We start from the raw sequence: 16,784 nt of genomic DNA on the forward strand, positions 1-16,784 counted from the left end.
CATCCAAAAAGCACACACTTTTTGGTGGACATTTTGGTACTAATATTTAAAATGTTCAAAGCATTTTGATCCAACATTCTGACCTCTTAGGACTTAGCTTATAGAAACTTCAGTATGCAAACAATTATGTTGAGAATCACTGAAGAATCACTGGAAATTAGCAATAACTCAATGGGCCACCAAGAAACAAATGCTGAGGGCTCCGGGGTGGCTCAGTAGGTTATGCGTCCAACTCTTGATTTTGTCTCAGGTTTGGCCGCACAGTTCACGGTGAGTTTGACACCCATGTGGGGCTCTGCGCTGACGGCACAGAGCCTGCTTGAGATTCTCTCTCTCTCCATCTTCCTTTGCCCCTCCCCACCCTCTCTCTTTCTTTAAAAAAAAAAAAAATCTTAAACCATTAAGTGTTGTCACCTACACTACAGAAGATATGCCCCATCTCAAAGGAGAAAAATCTGTAGGTGCTGGCAGCAGACTGTCTCCAAGATACACAATTAAGAAAAAAATATGTGGGACACTATTTATGGTTCAATCCTATTTTTGTTTTTGAAAGCAGTGATCCATGTCTGTATTCATTCAGGGAAAGTATGAAAGGAAAGGAAAGAAAGATCAAGAGGGTATACACCGAATTGTCGGTGGTAATCTTGGGGTAGGAGTGGAGGTGAAGCTGTGGGAATTTTTCTTATTTTTGTTACATATATATTAAGTTTGTTATAGTTTATGTGACATAGGTAGAACACACACACACACACACACACACACACACACACACACACACCTGCACTTGAGGGCTCTGTCACTCCCCAGCGATCTCACCGGTGCTGCTGCGGGGCAAGCATGGGGCTCTTGGTAGGCACGTGGCAGCCGTGTGGGCCCAAATCAAACTACAGCTTCATGGGGCACCAATGCTGCAACCCCTGAGTTTTCTTCCCAAACTGTGCTCTAGTCGAAAAGTTTTTGCCCCTATACTCTTTTCTTGGGGGTAAGGGGCAGATGATCTATAGTATTTAACAGACGGTCAAGAATCTGGCTGAAAGCCAGGAAACACGGGGCCAAATCCCACCAAAAGTGGGTAACAACAGCTTGCCTTTCTGTTGTGAGAATCAGACAATGTTTTGGATGCAAACGACTTTCCGAATGAAAGGGGACGCACTGGAGCCGATCCTCCTGTTCTAAGCCCTGCCGGGACTGCAGAGGGTCACGGGGAGCGAGGACAGTCCCTGAGCCCTCTGGATGGCGCGGAGCTCGGGGACCAGGAAGAACGGTAGAGAGGAACGACAGGGGGATGATCCTGCAAGGGGAGGGTGGGGGTCTGCGCTCCCTCTCACCTGCCCCCCCCCCCCCCCCCCCCCCCCCCCCCCCCCCCCCCGCCGGGAAGAGCGCCTCCGCCGGCTCCCTGGCCCCAGCGCCCAGCCCCCAGCGTGGGTCTCGGTTCCAAGCCGAGCGAGGCCGCCAGAGGCACCGGGCACTGCAGTGAGGCTGCCGCATGTGACTGCAGGCTTGCCGGAGGACACGGCCGGGCTCTCACTGGTCACGCCTGCTGCCACCCAGGAGCCAGAGGCTCGTGGCAGGGGAACAGTGGCGACCTCTCACAGCCCACCCTGGGACCCAGCTCCCCTTTCTCCTTCTCTCCCTTGCCAATGACCTTCCAGCTGAGACCCTGGATCTCTGTGCAAAAGGACTCCAGATGCCAGTCTGGTTTTGCACAGGTCAGAGACACCCCTGAACTTATTCCTCCCAAATGACCCACTTTCACGTGTCGTAGCCATCCCTCCACCTCAGCCAAGCGCTGCGGAGGTGGGCAAGGCTCCATTCGCGCCCCCGCCTCAACTGAGGAGGGGTGGGGGCAGCGGGTGGATGAGGACAGACTGACAAATTTGCTTTCCCGGGAAGGAGGATGGTGAAGAGTGGGGCTCACCACTTGATTCCAAACGAGAGAAAAAAGCGGCGGGTTTGAAACGCCTTTGGGCTACACGCCATTTCCCACCTCACGGCATCCCCACACTCAGCCTCGCAGCGCTGAGGCAGAAGGGGCTTCAGGGAGAAATGGGTCTGTGGCTGCCCCCCCCCTCAAAGTGCCCCGCGAGGCTCGAGGGGCCCGGCTCGCCACACTCTGCCCCAACCCCTCCACGGCCCTCCGGCTCACGCTGTGGGAGCCACACTGGCCTCCCGGCCCTTCCTCAAACCTGCTGGACACACTCTGGGCTCCAGGCCTGTGCCTTGCCATTCCCTCTGTCTGGAATGCTCTTCCCCCAACGAGCTTCATGGTCACTTCTGATCCTCACTCAAACATCAACTTCTCAGTGAGGCCTTCTCTAGACAACTGATCTCAACTTAGAGCTCTGCACACACCCTCCTGACTTAATTTTTCTCCATTGCTTTTAACCTCCCTTGACACTCTTCTATGTTATTATTTATTGTCTGTCTCCTTCCGATTCAATATAAGCCTCCCATGAGGGTAAAAGTTCTGTCTGCTTTGTTCACTGCTGTGTCCTTAGTGGCTGCCACAGCATTTGGCACATAGTAGGTGCTCAATAAATGGCCGTCACTCTTGCATTTGGCACATAGTAGGTGTTCAATAAATGGCCGTCACTCTTGCTATAATCTGGTTTCCTACCCTCCAGTCCCTGGCACCTCGGCCCTTATACATGGATGGGTGTGTGGAGCCACAGGAAAGTAAAAGAATGGAGAAGAGAGGTGAAGAAAGGAGAAGAACATTAGGGCATATGGACAAGTGTGTGTGTGGAGGGATGACACGGAGCAAAGCGAAGGTTAGGAGACTTCTGATTAAAGAAGAGAGGACAAGGGCGCAGTGCCAAGGAAGAAGAGACACGCAACAGAGAAGGAAACTCTCCAGAGTTCCGGAAGTCTAATCCGAGCAAGCAGTGGATGCTCGGGCAGCAGGCCCGGGTCTGGCTGCGGCCAGAGCTCTGGGCCCCTGCCTGTCTCTTGCTACAGGACCATCCTCTGTAGGCCAAGATGCTGTGTGGACAGCAGGCCTGGAAAGAGGAGGAAGAACCCAGGAAGGAAAAGGAGAGAGAGAAGGCAGGATGGGGCCAAGTAAGAGACCCTGTCAGTGATCCAGGCGAGTGTGGGTAGCAGAGCGCTGGGCAGTGGAAGGGACCACAGGTGAGAGGCCAAGAGAAGTTCGGTGGGACGAATAAGGGAGCAGCCTAGAAGGGCGGCAGGGGGAAGACGGCCTGGGAGGAAGGGCAGAGGCGGGAGCCCAGCCTGGGTACGCTGCTATCACACATTTCATAGAACCAGACAGACGGCCCCGGCCCTGCACAGGGAGGCCCCGCTCCTGCTGCTGCCATCTGCCCTGGAGGTCTGTGCCTCTTCCTTCCCCCTCCTTCCCTTCCTCCCTCCCTTCTTCCTCTCCCCTCCTCTCTCCTTCCTTCCTTCCCTCCTTCCTTCCTCTCCTCCCTCCTTCCTTCCTTCCCTCCTTCCTTCCTCTCCTCCCCTTTTTCCTTCCTTCCTCCCTTCCTTCCTTCATTTTCTTTCTTTTTTGTATTTTTATTATCCTAAAGCTCTTTTTTCTTTTAGTTTATTTATTTTTGTAGTAATCTCTATTCCCAGTGTGGGGTTGAAACTTACGGCCCCAAGATGAAGAATCTCATGCTCCTTTGAGCCAGCCAGGCACCTTTCTGCTAAAGTTCTTAATTCTTGGGGCGCCTGGGTGGCTCAGTCCATTAAGCATCTGACTTTGACTCAGGTCATGATCTTGTGGTTCGTGTATTTAAGCCCTGTGTCGGGCTCTGTGCTGACAGCTCAGAGCCTGAAACCTGCTTCAGATTCTGTGTCTCCTTTTCTCTCTGCTCCTCCCCTGTTCAGGCTCTATCTATCTATCTAACATATCAAATTGAATCATCTGAAGTAGGCTGAAGTGCTACTCTCTCTCAAAAAGTATATAAAACATTTAAAAAATTTAAAAATAAAGAAAGGTCTTAATTCTCATGTTCTTTCCCAAGGACAGATGGAGATTATGTTTATTATATAGTATCATTATATAGTATTATATAAAATAATGTATTTTACATTAATCTACCTTCTTTATATATTATTTACAATAAACAATATTAATATTATATAATCACATATATATTATGTATATAAAATAATTATATACATATAAATTTGGAAACTTTTAATCTTTGGTTATCTTTAAGAGGGTTACATTACAGTGTCCTTCCCTTGAATTTGGTAACAAGGTCGGATAAAATCACTCTCTGAAGTGGAATCCATCAAAATCAATAAAGAACAGATACTTATAGCCACTTGCCAAATAATTCAAATTAAGAGGCAATTTATAAATGGAGATACAGGGACTGGAATGCTTACGAGTGAGGCACTCCTTACGAGATTAGGTTTTGAGACTAGAGTTTTTCAGTCTAATCAAGGTGATCGTTTAGGTTGAATCTTCAGAACTGGAATGCATTTAATGCAAATGAAGTTGTAAGTGAATTCAATCATCTAACATACCAAATCGAATCACCTGAAGTAGGCTGTGTGGAGTCTAGTTCAAGGAAGTCCAAGAAACAAGAATTTTTAGGATATATCCAGCTGGTTCAAAGGAGATTTTTCTCTGATTTGAAACCCCAATCCTGACTTTCTAGACATCCTAATTTGAAGAATGTAAACAAATCCAGCTACACTAGCTGAATAGAAGTATTTCCTAAAAGCATCTAATTGCCTTTGTCCTAATTCTCTGCTTACTAAGCTATCTCAGGATCCCTATCTCTCTAGAAGACGGCCTCTGTGAAGGAATCCCTACACAAAGGTTCTGTCCTGCTGAAGAGAAATAGCCTGTGAACTGGCAAATGGGCACGCTCAGACATGGCTCCGTCAGTCACCTAAGAGTTTTGGGAAATTGTGTTTTGGTTGCCCTAGGCCTGGTTGCCCCAGAGAGTGGAGGTAAAACGCTGTACCGGCCCCACGAGGTGGAGGACTGGTCAAGGAGCTCTGGGGCGCTGACAACAGGGAGGCCTCATTCGAAGCATTCAGCCGTTTCTCCTTCTTCTCTTTTAGCTACAGTCAAAATTCAGTGGCCAAAATATTTCAATAAAGAGGAGCCCACAGTGTTACATCTGATATGATTTCAATAAACCTTGCATCAGGTCACCAATATGCTACATGCTTTCCAGCACACGTTTAATTACCCCATGGTCTAAGCATTCCTTCTGAAGGAGATGACCAAATGCAATATATATGGCTCTCTTCTCCTCTGATCAGGGCCGTTTTATGCAAATAGTAGCGGGGCACGGGGGGGCGGGGGGGGGGGAGCGAGCAAACTGGCCTGAGGGGACAAACGGAGGGCTTCCTCTTCATCACTGGAAGATTCAACAAGCTTGACTCTCTTTCCTGGAGATCGAATCCTCCTCAGCACCAAAGCTTTTCGTCTCAATAGCAAAAGATCAGATTCAGACCTGTTATTCTTTCCAGCCCAAATAATTTTATTCCCGTTTGCATGTTTTGGTGAGTTTCCTTCCGCTGCCTATCTCCAACTGCATCTCTACTCTGATAAGCCTCATGAGCAGCCAAGGATGAGTAGTTCTGGCTGCTTCTCATCATCACAAGAAAGAACAGTCTTGCCACAAAAGAATGTCAAGATATGTGACACATATGCCACACAGGAGAGTGGTCAACCTCTTCTGTTCAAGTCGCAGTAAGAGAATGGTCAATTAATCAAATTCTACCAGTTGTGTTAAAAATATACTTCCATCCAGTAGACTTCCTTCTCTAAATGCGCAGGCCAGTGAAAAATGTGCAGATGAAAGAGATTTGTAATCTCCTGTCTTCTAATGACACATGCTTCAGGCTGGATGCAGGATGGCTAAAGAGATGCTTTAGGAAGGTCAGCCTGAAGGCACAAATGACCAGACACAGAGCCATCCAGGGTCAGCCATATTGCCAGCACCAAAGAGGCGGTGGGGCCACCTGCTGGAAGGTGTGGGCATTGCCCTGGCTGCTGGGTCCTCTACCTCCTTGATGTCCTCTGAGCCAGGTCTACGGCAGGACCACAATCTTCTTCTCCAGCTTCTGTGGTGGAAAGAGGAAGTTTCTCATTATCTCATCCAGCTCTTCAAGGGCCAGCTGGGCGTGGAGCTTGGCCACATCATCGGGCTCCAAACGCACCACGTGTTTCAGCAGGCGGTAGAGATCCTTAAGGACATCCCTCAGCACCTGTATGAGAGAGACAGGTCATGACTATCTGTCTCCTGTGCCAAAAGTGCTCAGGACGACCTATTTACCTTCTTTTGCCTGAGAAGCTCTGTGAGAAAACTCAGAGGTTCCCTTAAGAAGATCATGCGTGGCCTTCTCAGGTGGGGGGAGGAGCAGCTGTACTGAGAGAGGCTTCCTCTGGAGTTTCTCATGACCCCCGACACCTCACCATACTGGCCTCGACAGCTGCTACTCCCCTACATCCAGGCCAAAGTACAGATCCCAGACCCCTTCCGTCAGTCCCAAAGCATAGCAAGAACCTTAGAACCACAGACAGGCCGAGTGCCCAGACATGGCTCCTCCTAGAGCAGTCACCAGCATCTTCCTCTCTGGCTCCCACAGGGCCTCTGCTGACATCCATCTGCAGACATCTATCGTATGAAATCCAGACGGTTCTCTCTTCAATAAGCATGCCTTTCCTTGCCACTACTTTAAAGATTTTCCACCACAGGGGCACCTGGGTGGCTCAGTCAGTTAAGCGTCTGACTTCAGCTCAGGTCATGATCTCGTGGTTCATGGGTTCAAGCCTCGAACTGGGCTGGGTGCTGACAGCTCAGAGCCTGGAGCCTGTTTCAGATTCTGTTGTCTCCTTCTCTCTCTGCTTCTCCCCCTCTTGTGTGTTCTCACTCTCTCTCTCTCTCTCTCTCTCAAAAATAAACATTAAAAAAAAAAATCCCACGACAGTTCCATCTGCATGTCCTTCCTCGAGCCACCAGAAGTTGGTTTTCAGCTGCAGTGCTGTAACAGGAGCCCGGAGGGGCCTCCGCAGACAGAGCCACCCCCGGTTCCCACGCCCCGCGTCCTCATCTGAAGCTCTCACGTGGGACTGGGAGGGCGCCGCCGCACCTCCTCAGAGGAGCTCCTCACCTCCTCCAAAGTCCTCCTGGCTTTGCAGTCAGAGCTTCTAGAGAGAAACAGGTTTCAGGGGGGCCTGGGTGGCTCAATCAGTTCAGTGTCTCACTCTTGATTTCAGCTCAGTTCATGATCCCAGGGTCGTGGGATCAAGCCCTACGTTGGGCTCCATGATGAGTGTGGAGCCTGCATAAGATTCTTTCTCTCTTTCCCTCGGCCCCTCCCCCACTCTCTCTCTCTAACACACACACTCTCTCTCTCTCTCTCTCCTAAAAAGAAACAAAAAACAAACAGATTTCAAAAGAACAGGGAAACTCAGAGTAAGAGGCCTTAGGGATCAACTGGTCAAACTAGGGACTGAAGATACTAGGTCACAGGGGTCACGTGACTTGTCTGCAGCAACTTGTGAAATCACTTCTGGTCTGGGCTCAGTGCCTCAAAAGCTACTATTTTTGGATCAGGTACTATACTAGGTATTTTTCATATATTATCTAATTTTTATACTGGTCGTATAAAGGAAAGTTATTAGCCTTGTTTTACAGATGAGAACATAGAAGATTAGAGGGGTAAGGAACTTTCCAAGATTACTCAGCTAAAAAAAATGGTGATGTCAGATTCTAAACATCCAGAGCCTGTGTTCTGATTTATTTTTATTGAAAAAGTAAGGGTGGCTTAGTCAGTTAAGCGTCTGACTTCAGCATAGATCATGATCTCTCAGTCTGTGGGTTCAAGCCTGCCACCAGGCTCTCTGCTGATAGCTCAGAGGGCCTGGAGCCTGCTTTGGATTCTGTCTCCCTTTCTCTCTGGCCCTCCCCTATTCACGCTGTCTCTCTCTCAAGAAAAATAAATAAACATTAAGAAAAAAAAGTAATACAGTACAAAAATTATGTATTAAAAAATTAGTCTCTCTTCTACTCCAGACTCTTAGTTTCCTTTCTCAGAGAATATCATGCTTAATTCTGAGAAATGTTTTGAGAAATGTTCTGAGAATGGTGTTTACAAGCACATATATTTCCCCCTCCATCTATTCCTTTATTTATTTATTTTTAACATTTATTTCTTTTTGAGAGATAGAAAGAAAGAGCATGAGTGGGGGAGGAGCAGAGAGAGAGGGAGACACTGAATTCGAAGCAGTCTCCAGGCTCTGAGCTGTCAGCACAGAGCCCAGCACGGGGCTCGAACCCATGGACCGCAAGATCATGACCTGAGCCAAAGTCGGACACTTAACCACCTGAGCCACCCAGGTGCCCCTGCATCTTTCTAACAGATACATAAACTATATTTTTTTCTGGTATGTGTGTAATTGAACTTTACCTTACTGATTTGCAAGAGTTTTTTGTATATGAAAAAAAGTCTATTATTTACCATATAAGTTGCAAATACTGTTTGTCATAGTTGGCAATTATTCTTTGTGAAATTTTTTTTCAGTGGAGAAATTTGCATTTTTGATGTTAAGTTTTTTCCTTTATGGTTTCTGGAGTTTGTATTTTGCTTAGAAGAGGGCCTATGATCTTAAACACTGTGCTATGCTATGTTGTTTCTATTTATTAATAATGCCACCTAGCATGTATCAGGGTTTATTTGACTATATGCAAGCATCTCTGACAATAATTGGTTCAAATGGGCTTTAAAATTTTTTCTCTCGCTGGGTCACCTGAGTAGGCTCAGTCAGTTAGGCATATGACTCTTGATTTTAGCTCAGGTCATGATCTCATGGTTTTATGAGTCTGAGCCTGCATCAGGCTCCGTGCACTGAGCATGCAGTGCCTGCTTGGGATTCTCCCTCTCTTCCTCTCTCTCTGCCCCTCTCCTGTCTCTCTGCCCCTCTGACCTGTGCTCAGTCTCTTGCAAAATAAATAAACTTAATTTTTTTTCTTTTCTTTTTTAAGGATTAATTGATTGATTTATAAAGTAGGATCCATGCCTGCTTAGAACTCACGACCCTGAGATCAAGAGTCACATGCTCTGCTGACTAATCCAACCAGGCACATAAAGACATTTGTCCATTTTTTCATATTTGTTATTTTTCATAGAAATCATGTAATACATATTTATAATGACCTATATACTATAAACATGGACTACCTCTGCAAAAACTCCATTAGAAAACTGGCCACTGAAGAGGAACATGGGGGAATTATATACTCTTGTACATTTTTAATATTGTACTTCATGAATATATTACCTACTAAAGAATAAATAAGGTTGTTACTTAACTGAATTAACTAGTAGGCAAAGGTTTTCCATGATGCCACTTAATAGATAAAAGAGATACAGACCCTGACTTTAAAGGCTTACAGTCTAGGGGCACCTGGGTGGCTCATCGGTTAAGCGTCCGACTTCGGCTCAGGTCATGGTCTCATGAAAGTTCCAGCCCCACGTCAGGCTCTGTGCTGACAGCTTCGAGCCTGGAGCCTGCTTTGGATTCTGTCTCTTTCTCTCTCTGCCCCTACCCCACTGATGCTCTGTCTCCCTCTCTCTGTCTCAAAAATAAACATTAAAAAAAATAAAATAAAAAATAAAGGCTTACAGTCTAGTAGGGAAGATCAGTTATGCACATAAATAAAGAACACAGTAAATGTCCTAACAGAGTATAATGAGAGGTTATAGGAAAGAGAGGTCACATTTTAGAAACAGGAAGTAAGCTGGAGACAGTGAAAAGAAATGAAGGAAATGTTTAATTCGGTGGGTTAACAAGTACAGTTGACTCCTAACAAATAAAGGTCTGAACTGTGCGAATCCACTTACGTGTGATAAATACAGTACTGTCAATGTATTTTCTCTTTCTTATGATTTCTTAACATCTTTTCTCTAACTTACTTTAGTAAGAATACAGTATATAATGCATATAACACACAGAATGCATGTCAACAGACTGTTTATGTTCTCTGTAAGGCAGCGGGTCAACAGCAGGCTACTGGTAGCTAAGTTTGTGTGGCGTCATAGGCTGAGCTCTGACTGCCCGGGGCGGGAGTGCGCTAGGGGTGTCTGTAACCCTCGTGTTGTTCGAGGCTCCGCTGTACATGATCTGGGCCCGAGGTCCCCTGAGCTTTCCAAACAAGGATGTTACGTGTGTAGCATCACATATCTTGCAGTTGCTGAAGGATGGAGAAAGGCTTTTCTATCTCTTGATGTTCTTGAACAGCATGGGTATGGGGAGTGGGAGGAGGGGAGAAGGCGCCACACAGCAAGCCCCCCAGGCCACTTGCTGGGTTCCCTCTCCTCCCCACCTCCAGGTGTGTGGGCGGCGGGAGAGGCGTGTCCTTCCCAGCTCAAGGGCTTTGCATATGCTGTTCCCTCAGCCACAAAGGCCCCTTCCTCAGGGATGCCTTCTCTAACTCCCATCTTGGTAACCTTTCTACACTGCCTATACTTCTGTTTGTAACTCACGTCACAACTGTAATTTTAATATTTATCGTGTAATTAAAAGTATGTTTTTCTCACTAGATTACATGTACCACTGACAGTAAGGCCGTATCTTGCCTTGTTCATTCTGGTGAAGTTACAGTGCCTCATATAGTGACTGGCACATGTCAGATACCTAAAAAATTTATGAATGAAAGAAGGCACATGTGCATGCTGTTCCTGGCCAGTTTCTTACTTGGTAAAAAACTAAAAATTCTAAGACCATCTATTGAAACGATGCCAGACGACGAGGCTCGCTTCATGGCTGTGTGACCTGTATAGTCATGGTAGGTCCCCCGATCAAGAGGGCCACATGCTTGGTTTCGCGATCGGCTTTTGTTGTCCTAAAATTCTTTTTCTTCTTTTTTTAAAGTTTATTTACTTACTTTGAGAGAGAAAGAGAGCAAGCGAGCACTAGCAAGTGAACGGCAGAGAGTGAGGGAGAGAGAGACTCCCAAGCAGGCTCCATGCCGTCAGTGCAGCGCCCAAAGCAGGGCTCCATTTCACGAACCGTGAGATCCTGACCCGAGCTGAGATCAAGAGTCAGACACTTAAACAACTGAGCCACCAAAATTCTTTTATTAACCATTCTTTAAAATTTATTATTATTATTATTATTATTATTATTATTATTATTATTGAGAGAAAGAGAGTTGGGGGGGGAGAGGGGCAAGCTCCATGCTCCGTGTGGAGCCTGATGCAGGTCTCAATCCCACAACCCTGGGATCATGATCTGAGTTAAAATCAAGAGTCGGACACTCACCTGACTGAACCACCCAGGGGCCCCTACTGTCTTAAAATTCTAAATTTTATCTTTGACTTTGTGTTTCGAAAGCTAAGTACAATGGGTCCAAGGGGCCTCAGTCTGAGCAGATGAGATATGCCCACCGTGTGCCCACTGTCCTTTGCCAGCGCGTTCTGTCCGCAGCGTCGGCCCCTCGGGCGCAGAGTTCTGATGGGCCCACGATGTGCAGGAATTCAGCCAGACTTGAAGCCAGTCAAAGGGCAGCGTGCTTGTCATGTTGGTGACAGAGCAATGGAGGCACTAACAGCCCAGAGAGGCTGCACTTCCCTTGTGAACCAGAAGTAGCCTCAAACACAGAAAGAAGGCAATGGCTTTCAAAGACACATGGAGGAGGAAGCTACCGCACTATATCCTTCGTGTTGCGTTTCTGTTTTAGCCAACCATTTGCTCTGAAAATGATGACAGTACACAGTTCTTGTTCCTTTCAGTCCCTTTTTTTTTTTAAGGTTTTATTTATTTCTGAGAGAGAGAGAGAGAGCATGAGCAGGGGAGGGTCAGAGAGAGAGGGAGACACAGAAGCCGAAGACAGACTCCAGGCTCTGAGCGAGCTGTCAGCACAGAGCCCGACGGGGGCTCGAACCCACGAACCATGAGATCATGACCTGAGCCGAAGCCTGACATTCAACCAACCGAGCCACCCAGGCGCCCCCTTTTCAGTCCTTTCTCACGCATCAGCAGACTGAAGGGGACGAGTGCTGGCAGAATGTACACATATCCAAAGCGAAACAACAAGCAGGTGAGTTAGCTCTGTGCAAGGGTTCCACTGTTCTGCTGAGACGGAAACACATATGCCCGCACAAGCTACAGACCACAATTCATGTAATTCTGGTGATTCCACTTATGAGTTAAATGGTCTTCTACTTGCATTTAAAATCGGCATTGCACAACATAAAGAGGAACTGCAAAATCCGTGCTAGTAAGCTCACATTTAACATTTTCTTTCCCTAGAACAGCATTAACAGCAAATAATAAACACATGACAAGTCGAAGGAGAGAAAGATTGTGAAAGAAAGGAATCGGCTTTATATTTACATACCACTAAGGGCATGTTTTCCTTACTTATTTGAACCAGGGACCCCACATTCTCATTTTGCACCGGGCCCACATGCCGCTCAGCGGGCCCCGCAGACGGCCGGCCGGCGGAGCTCCCGCCCGGGTCACCGCACCAGGCGCCGGCCCGGGGCGCCCCGCACACACGCTGCCGCGGCCCGTGCAGCTCTCCTCGGGGTTTTCTCGGGGAGCTGCTGAGGCACGGGGAGCGGGGCTTCCGGCGGCGCGGGCGTGTCTGGTGCTGACTGCGGTGCCATCCCCGCTGCCCTTTGGTAACCTCTCTCTCTTTCCTCGAGGCTGGCAGCATGAAAAGGAGAGATGATTCCCGAAAGAGGATGATTCCCCACAGCTCCTGCCTCACGATTACTCACTCATTCAGTAATGGTTATGAAGGGCCTACTTCGTGCCCAGGCAGCGGGCTGGTGACAAGGGGATGAATCACGCACGAACCCTACACCGTGGCGGCCACGGCCCAGCGGGGAGGCAGCCGCACGCACACAGGACACTGGATCTCCTCTCCGAGGGATAAGCCCCGCGCTTCTGCGGAAGCAAAGGAAGTGATTTCTGCCGGTGGAGGTGGGTGTAGGGAGAACACTTACCCAGCACCGGAAAGGCTGCACTCAAGACTTCTATTTGTGGCCAAATGGTGGCTTGGAGGCTTCATCAGGTCCCCTCCGCCTCAAGCCAGCTCAGTGTGAGGCAGATTCTAAGCAAACCCAGCCTGCCTGCTGGCCATGTGGGGGTTATTTATTTTTTTAAAGGTTTGTTTATTTATTTATTTATTTTGAGGTGGGGGGGAGGGAGAATGTGAGCACAATCAGGGAGGAGGGAGGGAGGGAGGAAGGGGGGGAGAGAGGGAGAGAGGGAGAGAGAGAGGGGGAGAGGGAGAGAGGGAGAGGGAGGGAGAGAGAGAGAGAGAGAGAAGAGAGAGGATCTCAAGCAGACTCAGCTGTCAGTGTGGGTTCCAACTCAGGCCTTGAACTCCTGAACCGTGAGATCATGACCTGAGCCGAAATCAAGAGTCGAATGCTTAACCTACTGAGCCCACAAATACAGTTTAAAGAACATCTCCTGACATTCTTTTACAATGACACTAAGCCCAAAGTGTCTCTTATACAGAAGTTCCAGAGTTCCCAGTGTGTATCACAAGGTCCTCTTGTTTCTTCTTCTAGAGGAATCTTTCACCTACTCAGAAATATCCTTGAGAATTTTTGCTAGAGCCTCCTAACATTCAAAATAAGGTTAGCTTTTACTTGTTAAAAGGGAAGCTTCTAAGGCATTCTGTTCTGTTAAGGTGCTCTGCTCTTTCCTGGTTTGGGTAGGAATTTTCCCCTTGGCACTGCAGTGTCCTTAAAATAACAATAATACTTGTGCAAACACCACTTCATACTTGAGGGGTGCTGAGTTCCTTGTTATCAGTTACCGGATCTCCTTTTTTGGGTAACTGAGTGTTAGGCAAAGGCTCCTTCTTAATTAATGGGTCTATTTTAGCAGCCCACCCTGGCAAGGCTTCTTCCCAGTCTCTGTATTGCTGGGGATCCCACACATCACAGGACTTCCTCTGGACTCCCCAAGGATCAAAGCTTCCTGCCAGCCAGGGATTGTCACCAAATCCCACGGATCAGGGGCTGAATACAAGGAGAGTTCAAAGGTAAAGTTACTCACAGGAGCCACGGTGGTGGGCAGGATATAGGCAATCCCATGGAGGAAACCTTTCATTAAGAGTTCAACACACCTGCTCTCTCCCCCCACCCCAAGCGTCAAGGCCCAAGGGCTCCAGGGAAAGGTAGAGGGGTAATGGTGTGAGTGGGGGTGGGTGCATCCCATCCGGAGGAGACCTAGCTTGGCTTTTTGTCGCTGATGTTTGAAAGAAACACTTTCCCCATCTGAGAAGCTCTTGGGCCAGGGATATCTTAAACAAGTACCTAGGTTCTGAGTCGGAAAACTCTGGAAAGGGATGGGGTTCGGGTGCTTTATTAAAAGAATTTTGAGCTTGCATGCAACACACACACATACACATGGTGGGACCTGATCAGAATGTGGGCGGTCAAAGAGTTCAACAGAGGCAGAACAAAGGAGATAAACGTTTGCTGAACACAATGCAAGGGACCAGTGGGCAGGGCAGCAAAGGAGAGACAGTCAGAAGGCAGCGATGGGGGCTGCAGCGAAGGAGGGGGAGAGAGAAGGTACGGGAACATACGGAATCTTCCTCTTGTTGGTGCCTGTGCTTGGCTGTAAGTAGGCCATTGGCCAGCATATTTGGAGGTGGGTCGCCTAATGAGCCTGCCTGCATTCAGCCCAGAGGTCACTGTGGGCCCTGTTACCTTTCTCAGGTTTCCACTGTTCAAACCTGTTGCCTAAAAGCGGCACCTACAACACACACACACACACACACACACACACACACACGCGTGCGCACACACTTTCTCTCCTCCCCTCCCCCTTCCTCTCTCTCTCTCTCTCAAAAATAAGTAAATGTTAAATTTTTTTCAAATATAAAAAGATAAAAAAGTTAAAAGCTAGCATATACTAATTGTACTTAGAAATTCATTCTTCCCATAGAATCAACAGATGAGGCAAAAAAGATGAGAAAGAAAGCAAACTAAATTCCATACAATCCTATCAACCTATCGTTGTGGCTCCTTTGTGGCTAAGAAATAAACCTTGGGCACAAAGAGAGAAACAGGGAAGTTTAGACATTGAAATAAAAGGTAGGGGAAGACAGGAGAATGGGGAGGGCGGGTGGTGGTGGTAGAGACAGATTAGTGGGTAGAAACTGGCCTGGCAAGCAAAAAGACTCTCCAGGTTGAGGCCCGGAAGAGGAGACCCCAGAAGCTAACTAGTCCTGTTCACAGCATGTTGGAATAAGCATCTGGTGTAGGATGAATCTGTCAGGAAGACACAAGCAACTGCCAAGGGCCCTCATTTTGATGACTGTGCCTCCAAGTTAAGACGAGTGTATGACTTGGTGGCTGAGGGCAGCGAGAGCGGACAGATGGGGCTGAGTACAGAGAGTCAAGGATCATCAACAGAGCACAACTCGGCTAGCCACCTTTCCCCAAACCATGTGCAGGAGGCTCTGCTAAGCATTCTGGGTAACAAGGACCTGTGCCCGCCCTTCAGGAGCTCACCACTGGGTGGGGGAGACACACGCAGAGAGCTGAACCTAATGCCCAGAGGCAGGTGAATCAGGAGGGGGTGAATTTTGATGCTCCCAATCACTAGCTAGGGAATCTTAAGCAAACCTCAGCTCTAGGTACCCCAGCAATCTCATCTGCAAAATGGGGATAATACTGCCTCCTTTTAAGGTGTAAGAATTAAGTTAAGGTCTATAAAGATCCAAGCACAAAGACTTGTGTACGGTGATGCTAAATAAGTAGGGGAGGCTGTCAGTCTCCCCCACTAATACTGTACTGTATCCTTCTCGTTACTCTTCTATCACTGAGGTCTACGACAGAGCCTGGCATGTAGCAGCCCTGGTGTGTGATAAATTTTTTTATGTTTATTTACTTATTTTGGGGGGGGGGTGGAGTAGAGAGAGGAGAGAAAGAATCCCAAGCAGGGGTCTGTGCTGTCAGCATAGAGACCTACTTGGAGCTCGAATTCTCAATCCATGAGATCATAACCTGAGCCAAAACCAAGAGTCAGATGCTTAACGGGCTGAGCCACCCAGGCGCCCTTGGTGTGTAGAAAATTTTTGACGAATGAATGAATGAATAATAACAACAGCTAATCCTTACCTAATACCTTTATGTGCCAAGTATGGTTCTGAGCATCTCATCTATAGTAACTCACTTAATCCTCACAACAACCCAATGAGAGAGGTACTATTATTATCTCCAATGTGCCCATGGCCACACAACCAGTAACAAGCAAAGCCAGGATTCCAACCCTGGCAGCCTGACTTGAAGCCAGGGTTCTTTATTAATGACTACACTCTCCTGCCTCTTGAAGTGGCTGCTATCTCCCCTCTGCTGTGGGGAGCACACAGCACGCTGCCCGCCTTACAAATTGATTGTGGGATCAGAAGAGATAATGCCTGTGAGAGTACTCTGCTATGATAAACCAAGTGGTACATAATTCAAAGTATTGTTGCTATTATTACTCTGACATTGAAATAATTGGATTTACCACCACGGGGCTAAGAAAATGAGGGGAAAGGCACTCACTGCTCTGAAAATGAAAGAGAAAGAGAGCAGAGACCAAAAAAAAAAAAAAGGGTTAGGAAGAGGAAGAGAGGGGAATTAGAACAGGTGGAAGGAGGGGGAGTCTGAGTGCAGAGTCCGGCCGGAGCTGGTCGGGGACAAAGGGCCCCTTACTGTCAGTCCACGGGGCTCCGGGCACCAGACAGAACTCCGCTGGGCAATCAGACAGGAGCCAGGCTCCGAGGTCTTGGGAACGAGAAGCCTCTGTAGGATAATGGGCAGCAAACAAACCAACCAGGGAAGCA

General features: G+C 47.8%; 1 protein-coding gene across 1 annotated transcript in view; it reads right to left on the bottom strand.

Annotated features, from left to right (window-relative positions):
• Positions 1 to 5,432: 5,432 nt before the first annotated feature.
• Positions 5,433 to 16,784, bottom strand: part of TANGO6 (transport and golgi organization 6 homolog) — a 189,381-nt gene continuing 178,029 nt past the window's right edge. Inside the window, exon 18 of the mRNA XM_029925765.1 lies at positions 5,433 to 6,183. Within this exon, the coding sequence (XP_029781625.1) occupies positions 6,007 to 6,183 (177 nt within the window). The 3' untranslated portion in view covers positions 5,433 to 6,006. The remainder of the gene's footprint in view (positions 6,184 to 16,784) is intronic.

This window comes from Suricata suricatta, chromosome 16, assembly GCF_006229205.1.
Source record: "Suricata suricatta isolate VVHF042 chromosome 16, meerkat_22Aug2017_6uvM2_HiC, whole genome shotgun sequence".
NCBI classification, from domain to species: Eukaryota; Metazoa; Chordata; class Mammalia; order Carnivora; family Herpestidae; genus Suricata; species Suricata suricatta.